Raw genomic sequence first — 16,593 nt, 5'->3', positions numbered from 1 at the left:
TCAAGTTGTACGTCTAATAGACTACTGTTTTAGTGTTAGTAATTAGGTACACTATTTTACCCTCCATATGTACTGAAACAACAATACACGTGTTACTGTTCCACGTTAGAAATAGGTTCTACGCCGGTACATTGTGGTATCTATTTAGGCTAGGTTGAATGCGTAATGTAGTTACAAGTAGATTTAAGATTTCCAGTCATTCAATTAAAAAAATATCTATTAATATTTCTTTTTTATATTTATATAAAAGACTAGCTTTTTACCTGACCGAAAATAATAAAATAGACCACTTACTTATCAAAATAGCGTATCAAGATCAAAAATACTCCAGTTTTAAGTTATACCTTCAGGAACATAACTCTCAAAAACGCATCCAATTTCTTGTAGTAGTTTTTGTGTAATGCCGGAACAAGCATACAGACACACAAAGTTTCTAATAATTATTGCTTCATTTTCTATTGGTCTTGTCCCCACCTCTCATATTCTTATATATTTCGTATATTTACAATTATATTAATGAGATTATGAACACATTAAAAAATCAGGATTTAGATTATTCCCAACATCCTTCGAGATAGCAAGATAGAGCTATACTCGTATCTGGCAAACGAACGGTGGCAAATGACCCATGACCAATTTCCTGACTTCGGGCGTGTCCCGCCTTTTGAGTACCGAATTGACTAACGACTAATGTAACTAAGCCTATAAAAGCAGAACACGTATTTGTTTTAACGATAATATACGAAGGTAAAATAACCATCCAAAACTCCTTTAATGTATTATATAATATCTATATAAATAATATAATTATTATAAAACGGTAATTACAAAATGTTAATACTTTTTTCTGTGATTTGAGATTTATTTAATACAAATACAACGCAGTTGACGAAAAAGAAAATACACTTAACAATAAAAAAAAAAATAGTTTGTAAATAGTTTATATTTGATTAATAGGGTAATTATAATATTAAAGTCTGAAACTTTTAATAAAATGTTAACCTACACTACAAGAAGCCTAATAGCTAATTATATTTCATGACTGTGATAAGTTTACGTATTTATTTACTAAAAGAATAATTAAACTTTATGTTAAACTGTATCTATGATAAAAAATATTTATTTTAAAAAGTTTACAATATACTTATCTATTACTGGTACTAATAATAAGGTCTGTATTTATTATACAGAAAGAATACGTATTATGTGAACTTTTTTAATTAAAGGTAATACTTTATAAAAACTTAATTAAAGAGTATCTAAAAACTTAATACAATATTAATTAAAGATATTTATGATAGAATAAAAAAAAAACACTTGAAACAGGCATTCAGTAAGATAACTGAACCTAGCATGACATAGAAAGTATGTTTCTAAACTCTGCTTGATTGAAAAATAATTCAATCAATCAATAAATGAATAGAAAATTATTTTAATTTATTTTTTAACGTTCTATAACGTTTTTACAGAACAAAAAATCTTCTTGTTGCGAAGCAATATCTAATTGTAGAAAGTTTAAACAAGTTCGTATTTAAATTAAAAGTCACCTTGTTAAATGATGTGTGTATATTCATAATTAAAATTGCTTTCTTGCTGAGTTAAATTTACCTGTCTATTAGAGATATAGAAAACAAAATATTGTATACTTTTATCGGGATTTAATTAAGTTGTTTATTTATTTACTCTTTATTACACTATATATATATATATATATATATATATATATATATATATATATATATATATATATATATATATATATATATATATATATATATACATATAGTACCTTTATGTACCTTTGTGTACAAGAGTAAAAGAAAGAGATTATTATTTATTCAGATTATGCCGATGGAGTAGCAAGTAAAAACTCGCGACTTTGTCGGCATGACCGGGGCATATTTACTGACCGGGATAAAAAGTAGCCTATATCCTTCTATAATCCATATAATACGTGAATACAAAATTTTATAGTAATTGTTTTTTTTTATTTTATTGGCACATAAAACAGATTACAACCATAAGAAACTTAAGTAATAATTACATTTGTGATTCGGCTAGGTAATAATCCAATTATATTATGTGCACAGCTTGAGTAATACATTAAAAGAAAACACATAATATAAAAAGAAATAATTAAAATGTTATATAAATATATAAAAGATAAAACTATATAAAAAAAACATATTTTCAATCGTATTCTACAAAATAGAAAACAAGTTCTTCCTAAATATCAAATATTTTGTATCGAATATGTCGATGGATTTGTGGTCGAGCAGTAAGTCGTTATAATGACGACACATTCTTACCACAGGATTGTAATAAGAGGTGTTATTTTTGTAGACTTGTAATGTAAACAATTTATGAGTACATACATACATACATGTATCGTTAAGGCGTTATGAGGTCACAATCAAACTTATTTTCTTATTAATAATATTAGTTAGGATTATGGTAGTATATATTCTATTATTATCTTCATAGACACAGAGGAGTGTAAGAATCTTTCCTTCCTTACCTGATGTAATTTCGTTCAGCACTTGCTTTCTGAAACTCGTAAAAAACCAAACTTGGGAAATCAAACATAAAGTTGCAAAATAAAAAATACCTTCTTTGAATTCTAACGAGAGAACGACGCCAAGTAGAATGTCACAAAGTAGAAACTTAATTTCTTGACCCCAGCTTTTTACTACCTAGAGTGGGAAATAAGCTTTGACAAGCGCGGCAACTCATTAATAACTATCCATTTCAGCATATTTTCATTGAAATATGACTGGTATAATTAAGACCTTTTTCAAAATAATGGTTGAAATCAGTATGGAATCAAAACAGAGTAAACTCATATCTCATACAAGAATAATTATCATATTTAGTTTATAATTGGTGAACATATCACGTAACTTAAATTATACTGTGCCTGTTTATGAGAAATACTTAAGAAAAAATAATATAGGGGATGTTTCTACGAGCAATATTGTAGAGGGTCATAGTGGAAATAAACACTTTTTATATTACAAAATATGCTTCGTACGTACAGATGCATGACAAGACAATCATTCGAATAGAAACAAAATTCAATATAATAAATAATTACACATATAGATGTGACCAGACTTTATAGATTACAGATTTATATAATGACTACAAAAAAGTTTCAGGTCAAAACAATATTTTTTTATTAGTTTGTCTGTATGTTTAATCTGGTATCATGCAATAGGTACTATACTAAATTGGATGAAGTTTTATTTCTAATTCACAGTTGTATTTCTAAGAGTCTAACTTAAAATTTGGTGTATCTTTCACCATGGTATGCTATCTAAAAATAGTTACTTTCTTTTATAGTTCACATAGTACTTGGAATTGAGAATAATTTCGATTATTTTTTAACATGATTAATCAACATATTCCTATTACGCGAACGCGATTTAATAGACGCAAAATAATTTTTACCATTACAGGTCCAATGCTTGAAACAGTCAATTATTAAACATCCAAACGTCTTTATAAACTATCAAGTTTATAATAATAGTGGGATTCATACAATGTTTCTATTCTGTTGCTGTGTTAGATACACAAAAACGGGGTGTGAAATATTGCACTTAGATGGGTATTTGCGTTCTTTCTAATACTCGTACTACATTGAATGGCACAATAGTTGGACGTCTGCGGCATACTTAGGCAACAATCAATACGGTCCTTTAGTTATTGGACACGACGTTGTTTACTTATTACCTTTCGCTTTGAGATAGGCATTCATATTAGATATTATAGTTATGAGTACAAATAGATTTAGCTTCGTAAATAAACAGCGACGTTATATTAGCAATAATAGTATTCTTATTTCAAAACGAATAAACAACAAAATATACCGATGTACGCGATAACGGTAATATTTGAATTTAAATTTTGCTTCGCAATTAATAGAATTTTGCTACGCAAAGGGAAACAGCTCCAATTGTCACAAAATTTATATGCGGTCTCCAAGGGAGAGGACCCCATCGATTGCAAAATAATTATCAAAATCAGTTCAGAACTGATTACGAAATCGCGTAACATATCGCATCGCAAAACCGGTCAGGCACGAGTTGAACTCATTCCTAATATTCCGTACAAAAATATGAGATAAAAGTATCTTTGCATTTATTATATGAAATAGACATCTGACAAATATTTATAATCAATAATAATTATTGATATGCAGTATCGGTTTGTAATTTTTATTTTGGGCCAAATGTTGGGTTAAAAACTAGACCACATAAGTAAATTTGATTGGTAACCGTTCTATGGTCCTGGCATAGAATAGATCACCTCTCCCTTTCCTGTGGGTGTCGTAAGAGGTGACTAGGGAAACTTAATGATAGACGAATGGGCAGCAACGCCCCTCTTAAAACAAGACTCAAAGCCTAATTGTGGTTACCAACCCTCCTGCCAAGAGTAACAACTGCTGGCAAAATTTTGCAGTGGATAGTTAACGGCTGTATAATGATGATGATGACTAAGTTTATTTTTTAATTTTATCAAAAATGGTGCTAGTTAAAAACATTGTTTTATTTTTCCTGTAATATTCTAATATAATAATAATTTGTATAATTTATTCTTGTAAGTATATTAATATAATCATAATGTGCAGTAATTTTCATTGTATATATTATATAATTTGTACTATGTATGTATGTATGTATGTATGTATTATATAATATATACGTCTGTAACTCATATTAAAATTTAATATTTTTACCGCATAATTACATTTCTGTTTTTACAAAGGTTGGCTGGAAAGAATGTTACATAGCAATAAGTCTGACTTTTATACCAAACATTTTTTATTATATGGTCGACAAAGAATAAATAAATATAATAACTTTATCTTTTTTTATTCTTACATGTTAATGCCATTTGGATTTCATTTCTTACATTATCGATCGTAAATAAAAAAGTACGCAGCATAAAAATAAATAAAAATCACTTTTAAAATGTACTAATGAAACCCTTTCATAGAGATACTCCACTTGGGATAGTATTTTTTGAAATCTTTAAATATTTATTTTATATCTAGGAGGTCTAAAATGAGTACTCAAAACGAGACAAAGAAAATAAAACTATTTTTTCATTTACTTTTATTGCAATATATGTGGGCCAGTAATATGTAAAACTACCCCAAATTTTAAATTGATAGCATTCGTATTTTCTGAGATATAGCGCTGTGACAGATGGACGGACAAATTCGAATTATACAAAGGGAGTTCCTTTGTACCTTTTTGTATATAACTCCAAAAACTATTGACGAGATTTGTGCCTTTTCTTGAAAGCTTCAAATTAATTAAGGACAGTTGATGACTTAGCATAAAATGCCACTATGTAACAACGTAAAACTATTTCAGATATTTATAATTTTAGTAGATATAAGTATAAACAATCACCTTACGATTATACCCAACTTTTTTAATTACTATTGATAATAATGATAAAAAATTTTTTAGTCATACCATAAAATAAAACAATTTCTTTGCATACAATAACATTGACGCATTTATAGTAAGTACATGAACAGGATTTGCAAACTAATCTTCAAGACGGAAAGCTGACACATTTATAGTACATCGTCAGACCATTCGTCTCGTCCTGAATCCATTTATACGAATACTACAAAAATAAGCTGAAAAATAAAATTTAATCCGTGGTGTTGCCCGGATCGCGTGTCATTTCTCTATTTTTTAAATATTATTCTCGTATTTCCTTTGTTTGTTTCAAAAATGATATCGTTCTTATATTTATATTTAATATTTATTAAAAGGATTTAGATTATTTGAAAATAAACTTGAATAAAATTTATAATCACGCTGTTTTTAGTTTGCAATATTTATTATATAAGTGTAAGCATTCATTTTTTTACAACGAAATCATTATTAAAGAAACGTAAAAAATTTTGATGTAGCTCTTTATAGATCGAATGTTTGAATGAACAAAAAGCATTCAGATCCTGAACTGTAATATTGAGGAGGTGTATTCAGCAAATATATTTTATAGGGACACTAGTGATATTAAAAATCCGGTTATCTTCAAGTATTGTTTAGGTATAAAAATAACTAAATACTACAAAAATTAAATATGGTATACCTCGCCAAAATGCAGGAATAATTTATTTATTTATACCTTATTTTACACAAAAATTATATTGTTGCAATTTATATTAAATGAAGTTCCACAACAAGCTAGCTTAACTCTGTAAGAGTCCTGTTCCAGCAAACCTTGAGTGAAAAGGAGCATTAACTTCTAAAGCTTACTTCTAATGAGGATAATAAATGGTTAGTTATTTAACAATATTTCTTTTAATAATAAAGAAAAAATTACATAAACATAACATACGATAAAATCACGACAAATATACGAATATTTGAATTCTGTACATCTGTATTATATACTATGTAAAGTATCTGAGTGTGTAGTGGGTATTTGCGTCTATCCTCAAATTATATTATATTTTAATGTAATGACTACTGGTGTAACATACGTGTAATTTGGTCAAGAAAGTTTTTTTTATACAACGTAGAATGGCTAACAAGCTGACGGCCCACCTGATGGAAAGTGGTAACCGTCGCCTATAGACATGAGCAGTACCATGGACATAACAGAGTATATTGTTTCGCCCATGATACCCCCCCTGCGTTGCCATTCCTGAGGACTCAGGTGTTATTCCTCTGTACCCAATAAATTCACGCCATATCCAACCCTTTAAACCAAAACACAGCCATGCAAACACAGCTGCTTTACGGTTGAAACACGAATGGGACAGAGGTACCCAAGCAATCGACTTTTGTACAAAGTCTCCCTCTGGTAATTACTAGTTTCGAGTTAAGGGTCCCGAATGGTCACGAAACTAGTCGATCTTTCTCAATCAAATTACACATAAGTTAAACCGGTAGTTATTACATTAAAATATATTCAAATCAGTTTAACTTAGCACATCATTAATTGCAAGTTAAATAAAAATTTGTAAAAATAATATATGTTTAAACTTACTGAGTCTGGATAACTTGAATGCATCGGCCGTGTTAATGATATCCACGTACAACTGAAAATCCAGTCGAGTTCGATTTGGATTTGAATGCTGCACCATCGCGAATTTGAATGCATTCTGGATTTCATCTGTATTCTGATCGAATACCACACCTGAAAAAATGAATTTTATTTCAATTATTTAATGAAACATTTATTTTACTAGAACGATAAATGATTTGACCATAAAAAATAGCTCAATAAACTTTTTTTTAATAATTAAAAATAGCATTGTATAAATTATAATAATTAAATCAATTATAATGGATAAATAAAAACTCTTTTATTTTGGATCTAAACGGCGCCTTATGCCCATTCTAATTATGTACTGCTGTTAATATGAACTACAATGCTTTTGCATATTTTTATCCTATTAATGTGTATAGGTATACGTAGTGATTAAAAACTCTTTGATAGGTATCTCAAACTATGTCATCTCAGTACAATAATTACAGCTTTAAATTTTTTTTCTTCCTTCCTTCTTCACAAAATGTCATACTCGTATTGCATTATTATTATTTATTGTGGTTAATACCTTATCTTACAGTACTTGAACTAATAAAGTGAGACATTATATTACTACAAACAATAGAGTGATTGCAATCACGAGTATAATTATTACGAAACCAACGGTATAAAAAATATTTGTGTATTTGGTATGATCCGTTACTACCGAAATTATCAGAATCGGTTTAGAAATGAGAAAGATGATATTTTACAAATTATATGTATGATGCGAAATCATATAAAAAAGAAAATTAAAACTAGACGATGTATAAAGCATATATGTAAATAGGGGATATTTAAGAAAAAATAATGTTAGGTAAATAAGAGCATTACAAACTAAAACAATTTTTTTAAATGTATTTCCTCTCAGTCTGTATTTGTTTTACTATCACGTAAAAATTACTGCACCAAATTGGATACGGATTACAGTTGTATTTTTAAAAGCTTAACTTAAAAAAAAACTGGTTTAAGTTTTATCTTGATACGCAATCTAAAAGTTTTCTATATCATTGATTATTTTACGCTTGAAATCCACGCGGTTGAAGTTGTGGGCAAAATGCTAGTTTACTAATATCAGTGACTTCAGATTCCTTTCCTTTTTGTACGCTGCCTGCAATGCGAGTGTATACTTACTGTCAACACTACGACTTTTAATACTATTCAACTTAAATACTTTAAATCCCTTTAAGTATTCTAATACAGTGGCGTAACAGGTGGTTATTTCTTAATAGATAAGCACAACAGGTTTAAGGTGCACGTAAAAATTAATATTATTTAGCGTTTCTTCATTTTACATTTTTATTTTAATGGTCATTCAAATTGTAAGGTAAGTAATACAAAACTATGTTCACATACTTATGTTATATTTGAAATACAAATGTGTTTGTGGTTCGATTTTTTTATAGGACAAGGAGTACTATTTACGTTGATGTGTAAAAGGTATCCATATTGATCTTCTCAGTAATATACCTAATAATTCTAATAAAAACTACCATCAATTAGATCGACTTCCAGATGGTTTTCTTAATAGACATTGAGGTTAATTCTTGGAGAATGCATCATGATAGGTTTTTTAATGAGTGATAATGGAGTGATATCCTGGCTTGCGCTATCGGTATACGCTAGCGAGGTACTAGTGAGAGAAAACAGGTGAGGATAAAGCTGATCAGTTGGCTCATGTTGACGAATTCATAAAGAATTAATGAACCGCGTGTAGGTCGACCAAGTAGGGTATATTGCTAGCAATAGGGCTGTTAGATCTCCGGTACTAACATTATGACAGATTAACTGAGCTAACTTCATCATCACCTTTCATGCTTCTTTTGTATTCTTAAATGATGAACCTCTATTATTAAACAATGTTGGCAAAGTTACAATTTCATTTATTAGAATGAATTCTACTTATTTATTAAGAACCACCCATCATTCATAATCACGCTACCCTAGATTAGATCCTCAAATTAAGATACTTTGTGCTACGTCTCTATAATTATTCATTTTCAATAATAAACCGATAACTACCTAAATAAAGGACGAAGATCTATGGTTTTGTGGCTATTCGAAATTGATTTTAGAAGGTATATTGTAATGGCTTTTACTATTACCAGTTTTTAACCCGCGAGTTCGTCCGCGTGACCGGGATATGTATACTGATCTAGATAAAAAGTAGCCTGTATCCTTCTCCAACCTATACATTACGTGAATACCAAAGTGATTGCTTAAGCCATTAAGGCGCTACAAGATAACTAAAGGATTATTTATTTATAGTGTGAATAGTATTGTTCATTGAATAAATTCATTCCTACTTCTTGTCACAAAGAAATTAGATGAATACAATTCGTGACTAGATTTTTGTTAGGACAATAGACAGATTTTCATGTTGTTACAAAACCAGTACTGCCACCACAGCTTGTAAATATTCTCACTTAGTTTTGTTAAGACGTCTCCGTTTGTTTTATAGCTGCCACAACTAGTCTGCGCAACAAAGTTGCCTTTTATACTCTATAACCACGAGCTCTAGACTAGCTATGAATACGCTACTAGTGTATTGTAATAAATTGACAATTACAATTCGTCAAAACTAAATACAAGGAAAAACTTGTTAATTTGTAACTTAAGGAAGCCATCGAATGCACTGATATAAATCTCATTTCGTGTTTTTACGAAGTATCTTGTGTGTTTATTGCAAATTAGTCTCGTTTAAGGAGTTATTTCCGTTGACAAGTTGTAAACGAAACCGTTTATATACAATGTTTTCACTTCAGTTTGAAGACCTTTATTTTTTTATTCTGGAAGGTATAACCAGACTGGTTCGAACAGCAATCGAACGTACTGCTTTATACTTTTTTATAAGCGCGTGCGGTAATGTAAATATACATATTTAGCTTTCGAATCAATTGTCATTTACATATTCCTAATGTTTGAATATACTAAGGGTAAAAGTATTTATTAAATAAATTAAATGGGAATAAATATAAAAATAAATAATTTTAAATTTTACTCTAAAACAGTACTGTACTGAAGATTCAAAAAGAAATATGGTAAGGTAAGTAAGGTAATTAAATTAAAGTGGAAATAAAAACAAGCATTTTTCATGTGAAATAATAGTAAAAAAGCGATGACATTGAATGATGATGATGACTTTAAGTGCCAAATTAATAAAATAATTATTAGGGTAATGGTATATGGACCAGTTATTCGTATTCTTTCTATCTATTGTAAATATAAAAAATGCAAGTTAAATTAGTAGTTAGAATAAAATTTATTCATTTATTATTACCAAATATACTACGAATCATCGAATTCACGTTCACGAAGACTTAACAAGTTCAATCCCAAAACCTAACCAACCATTAAAACTTTCTATTTCATCCTGTCATAGATATAAATAATTACTGCTAATAAAAACTGAATTATCATTTTATCGGCATGTAACAACAGATGGAGCAATAACGATTTGTTGCAAAGCTCCGACAATAAATCCATATTTTTCTCCGGCCAGACTAAAGCTATAAATTCCATATTGGAATACTATAGTCGTATGCTCGCAAAACAATAAATTGTGAACGCCGTTCGCACACCCTAGTATTCATAAAGCAATGGACAGCCGAAGGTTTTATTTAATCATTAACAAACAGACCGCTCTCGATGATTTTGGCATTAACAGTGTTATGTCGGTAACTGATGTGTATAATGAAATAAATTAATATAAGTACATCTATTATTAAGCAATAAGCGAAGTTTTTGTTAAGTCGTAAATAAACGAGTATATAAACATTGAATATACTGTGTATTGTGATGAAAAATATACCGCAGTACTGAAAATGCAATGTAAGTTTGCCTCGTACTGGATTAAATAAGGATCGATGCATTCGATGCAATGTTTTCCGACAAAGAACAATATCTATTTAATAAAAGATGTAGATAAATGAAAATACTCTTCTCTCGAACGGTATACATCTTGTTTTATTTTCATGTTAATACCTATTAATATACCCTTAAATTAAAATAACTGCCATTTTCTCAATTTTGTTTTTCACCATTCGCGAAATCACAAACAACAAAAATAATGTTGTTATTGGGAGATAAATATTGAAGAAGTGGCAACAAAGTTATTAGGAATGTGACATTTTGGCTATGAAACGAGCATCAAACGTAACAAGATTACTGTGGGTTTGGAAAAAAGTAAGTCTCAACAAACAAAATTATAAAATGTATAGTCTCTATTAGTAATAAATTTAAATATTTTTGATTAATTATTTTAAAATTATTACTTTAGTGAACTAAAAGTTTAAACACGGGAAAAATCACAGTTTAACGAAATTATTAGGCAATCTATTGATGCGTCACAAGCGGAAATTCGTATTATTAACTTATATATTTTCTCAAGTCCCAGAGATTTCCTTCAATTCTGGATATAGTTAATTACTACTCTTACTAACATTCTAAACGTGAAGTATAATCATTATATTGTATTGTAAATATGGTATATTTCATATTTATAAACAAATCTCGTACAATAACTATTGATTTTTATATTTAAATTCATATTAATACCTGAACGTAGAATTTTAGTATAAGAGGTACAACATTTTTTGTAGGTCCTTGTCTGTTATTTCTTGAAAAAAAATATAAATAATAACCATCAGCCATCGAAGTTACTCATAGTAATTTCTTTTTGTAATCAATCTTGTGGCTATTTGTAACAAAAAAAATCTTTCTGAAAGAAATTTATCATTTTAACTATAAGAAAAGGCAAAGCCGAGAAATATTTACTAATTACTATTTAACGAAAACTTTTCTGTTGGAAACGTAGTTAATTAAGCCTGAACTAATAATGAAAATTAAATTAATGGACTCCATCCTAAAATATATTCACTTTGTTTAATGGAAACTGGTACTTTGTTCTAAGTTATTTACATTGATTGAAGAATTCATAATTATTGCTCATTGCACATTCATTCATCACAAATCATCATTGCACATAATAAATTTTTTCGTTGTATGTATGGCCACGCACTGACATTATAAAAAAATAAAATAAAAATAGTGACTATATTATGAATTCTATTTAAAGAATTCGTAATATTATAGTCAAACGACATCTCGTTTGACTCGTTAATATCAACGCCAGGTACGGCGTTATTTCTAAGAAATTAATTAATTATGATTGAAATTTCGCATCGGTGTGAATCTACAGTTTAATATTCTGCTCTATATAAAATACTGAGGGGGCGGTTTTCAATACAATTTTTTTATGTTAAATAGTAATTATAATTATTGATTCTCTAATATTATTTCATGATTGAAGTAATGACTTTCAAATTTTTTAAGATGCTAAAAATTAAACGAAATATATCAAAAGTGAAGGTTAGGATAAAAGCTAATTTTATAACGGAGTTTTATTATATATACTTTTACTCGTAACTTTGTCCCTTTGACCAAAATCTGTTTACCGATTTTAAAAAAGTAACTTATGACATCCATCCTATATAGTACGTGTATACCAAATTTCATAGGCATTGGTTAAGTTATTAAGAGGTAACAAGCTAACATAAAAACTCACTAAAACATTCATAATATTATTAAGGATATCCCAATTGGGAACATATTAAGTTAGGAATACAATAAAGTGATCAGAAATTGATTTTAAATCAGTAAATAACATGATATATTTAAATAAACATTTATATTATTTTATGGAACGATTAGTAATTATTGAATGCAGAAAAACAATTAGCGTGCAATCAACAATTTTCTCAGATGGAATATGTAGTTTTTACTGAAGTTTATATTGAAAATTTTTCCAAACGTTATTATGTTTGTACCTGAGAATTGCGGAAAAAGTTAAATTGATTTTGCATCCCTAGTCAATTGCATTAATAAATGTAATTCATACTCTTACAAATATGTGTAATAATTATACAATTTTATCAATTTTCAAGATTCAAAGAGTAATGAACTATTCGCATTTCTGATATTAAAATTGACCTAAGATTTCGATTACACTTTGGAAAAAATATAAATCTGAACCAAAGCTCGCATCAAGCAAAATACTAATTTGTTATTAATGGCTACCTTATTCCTCTTAATAGTAATGTTTATGGAAGTATTATGTTATGAAAAGTTTGCTGGTGATATATTATTATTTAAAGGCTGTTACAGTCCACAAATATAGTGTCTAAATTAAAATTCATTTCTGTATTTCTCCCTGTGTTTGTGTGTGTTTAGGCATGTGAAGAAATAAAATGTTATATATTTTCATACTACTTAATATTCTAAGCAAATAAGTTAATGGCCTACCTGATGGAAAGTGGTAACCGTTGCCTATAAACATAAGCAGTACCATGGCCATAACAGAGTATACTGTCTCACCCATGATATCTCCCATGCGTTGCCATTCCTGAGGATTCTGGTGTTATTCCTCTGTTCCTTGTAAATTCATTGCCATATCCCACCTTTCAAACCGAAACACAGTTATGCAAACACAATAACTTCACAGTTGAAACACGAATGGGACAGAGGAACCCAAGCAAATTACTTTTGTATAAAGTCGTTCCTTCAAAAGGGGGGTAAAGAGGTTTCTTCAGGAGTCGGCAATGCGCGCTTAATACCCTTGGTATTGCAGGTGTTCATAGGCTACGGTAACCGCTTACCATCAGGTGGGCAGTATGCTCAGTGGTATAAAAAAGTCTCTCTCTGATAAAATGTATATTGAAATCTAAAAATAATACGAACACCATACCGTAAATAAATCAATATTATTAACACATTATAGGTACCGAGTCTAAGAGTCTCAGAACGGATTCCATGTAGGAGCGATTATGCGGAAAATGAAAAAATCAAGTACCGAATTTGAGCGTCACCGAAATAATACTTCACTATACAAAATTATTATAAGTCCGTTTATATTTCCCAGATCCTTCTTGAAACGAGTCGTTAAGAGTGTCTGCTTGTTATATTGAAAGAAAACACTTGAAACAAGATGGACCTCTACGGAAGGTTTTCTTTAATTTTTGTGAGGGTCGAAAATGTGGAGTCGAGTCTACCCGACTCGGCTGTATGCGGCTATAAATCTCTAAGCAGGCAGTAACAGTGCGTAGCCAGCTTCTATTTAGTATGATATACTCTGAAAACCGTTAGCATGTAATGAGTTATGTTAACATAATAATCCATTAGTGGATACATTTCGACTGACAGTAATGATAATACATTTTTGAAAGAAAAATGATACTATTCAAGAGTAAAAAGATTTTAAGCGATAAAAATAATTTTAATAATCTATCTTTATAAATAAAAATAAATTTCTGAATGCATTTAAGTGCATCACTTCAGAAAGACAGTACTTAGCTAATTCTTTTTTTGATGTATTTGTAACTGTCAGGATAAGGTTTGTATAACAATATATGTATATGACAAAAATATTCATATAAAAACGTGTGTGACTTAGTGAGATAGACCATAGGGATTTTTTCGAAAAAATATAATTAAAAATTGAAATAATGCAAATGTTATTTTACTTTAATATGTACTGTAAAGGGAAGATTTGATCTCATTTTCTTCATTAGTATACCGGTATGAAGCTGGAGCTGGAAGCTAGTTTCATATAATAATTAATATTTATTCTATGCGCAATTTATTCTATGGGAAGTCGTGAATCACTAAGAGAGAAATTTAAAGAAGCAAATATTCTCACCGAAGCTTCATATAAAGCATAATAACACGAAATATATATATTTTAACTGCGACTACAATGGTTGAATGTCATAAAAGTTTTAGGGTTTAGATAAATGATGGATTATTTCATAATAGGTGTATTCATATAGACATAAATTAAATTTATAATTTATTTATATCTACAATATTTCATTCAAATTTTTTAATTTTCATTTTATATGGTAATGATTCTGGTGCAATAAAGAGTTAACAAATAAATAAATAATACTCTAAGTGAATCAAGAATATTAATCTAATTTTTCATTTCATACAGAAACTCAATTTTTTTTGATCAGTTTTAGAAGAAAACATAAAAAGAGAATTAAAATTTGTAGAATATTATTTTTCAGCAAGATATAAGTAAAAACATTTTTCTAAGAAAATAAAAAAGAATTTCAAACAATGACTTTTTGGAGTATATACTTATTTAAATATTTCCTATATTTATCGTTCGTATTATAAAGCTTTTATTAATTCAGGATCGTCAATTGAGACAACCGTTTTAACATGAAATTTAAAAGAGAAGACAACGTATACAATGTAAATATACCCAGTAATTATTTTCCAAGTAATTCAGTCACATAATTAAATATAATATTTCTTCGACGAAGTCGTCTATTAACTTACCAAGTTACCTTTCCCTTAGTTAAATACAATGTAAATATATAAGTAGAAACTGACTGACCAACTAACCAACATATTGACAATCGGCCCGGGTCACAAAATCTACAAACTTAGTTTACTGTAGCGATTTATAACAGAACACGATGTATGTACATATTCCATTAAGGTAACTTTTTTGGAAATCATCGCAAGAAAGAGAAGTAAAACATTCTATCTGGTACATACTGTAAAGTTTGTCCTAATTTAAAATAATTTTATAAACAATATTATTTGTAATAAGTGTAGAAAGCAAGAAGTCGGACACAGTTGCCATTTGGGCACAATAAGTTAGTGAAGTTACAGTAAATCTCCATAAAAGCAGACAACTTTGGTGTACAGAAGCGAACATAATGCATAATTATTATTTCAAACGAACTAACCTAGTTTAAGAGCCAACAGTTTTATCTGAGTTGAGGTCTAAGTTGCTTTTATTCCTACAAAAGTATTTAGATAATAAGACATATTAAAAAAAATAAATTTGCTGGAATGATATTATTTAAAATAGGTTCTTAGTGTCTTTGTTTATAAATAGATTCCACAGGACAGGAGGGTCTAAATTCGTCCGTATTTTTTATGTTTACGGCGTCAGTTTTGGTAAATATTTTTATCAGTTTTGGTAAACAAATAATCAAACCTTTTTTTATATAATTAAATATATAAACTATATATATATATATATATATATATATAAACTAAACTAGTGATGTATATCATCACTAGTTTAGACCTATTATCATATTAAGAATAAAGGTTTTAAAATTTGTCAAAATCTGTTAAATATAACGAAAAGCTGTAAAAAGATATTAATTTTGTAAAGAACTATTATTATATTTACTAAAAAAATAGTAGTTTATATTTTAACTACGATGCATTTTGTGTTATAAAAAGCTGCTAGTTTTATTATCCTAAATTTAATGTGACGTTGCATTATCTTAAGTGCTTTTATACAAGTCTTACTAAGACAAGCATGAATGATTAAGTATAACGTCTCTTAGCAACAAAGCAGATGAGAGCATATAATATGTAGTACATTTAAAGAGGATTCAATAAATTAACGCTTTAAGTCTAGTGACTATAATATATCATTGGATTTAGCAGATAATAAATTGATTTGCTATTTATGTCGGACTCACAAATAGTATTTCAATATCA

The 16,593-nt window shown here is 28.7% G+C and overlaps 1 protein-coding gene across 1 annotated transcript in view; it reads right to left on the bottom strand.

The window, feature by feature from the left end:
* The window catches only part of LOC113520720 (glutamate receptor 1-like), a 264,276-nt gene that overhangs the window by 122,317 nt on the left and 125,366 nt on the right, over positions 1–16,593 (bottom strand). The window contains exon 2 of the mRNA XM_052896584.1: positions 7,021–7,170. Coding sequence (XP_052752544.1) covers positions 7,021–7,170 — 150 coding nt within the window. The remainder of the gene's footprint in view (positions 1–7,020; positions 7,171–16,593) is intronic.

Source organism: Galleria mellonella, unplaced genomic scaffold (genome assembly GCF_026898425.1).
Source record: "Galleria mellonella isolate WM207_F2 unplaced genomic scaffold, CSIRO_AGI_GalMel_v1 utg33, whole genome shotgun sequence".
In the NCBI taxonomy this organism is placed as follows: domain Eukaryota; kingdom Metazoa; phylum Arthropoda; class Insecta; order Lepidoptera; family Pyralidae; genus Galleria; species Galleria mellonella.
This window is presented reverse-complemented; position numbering and strand designations above follow the sequence as displayed.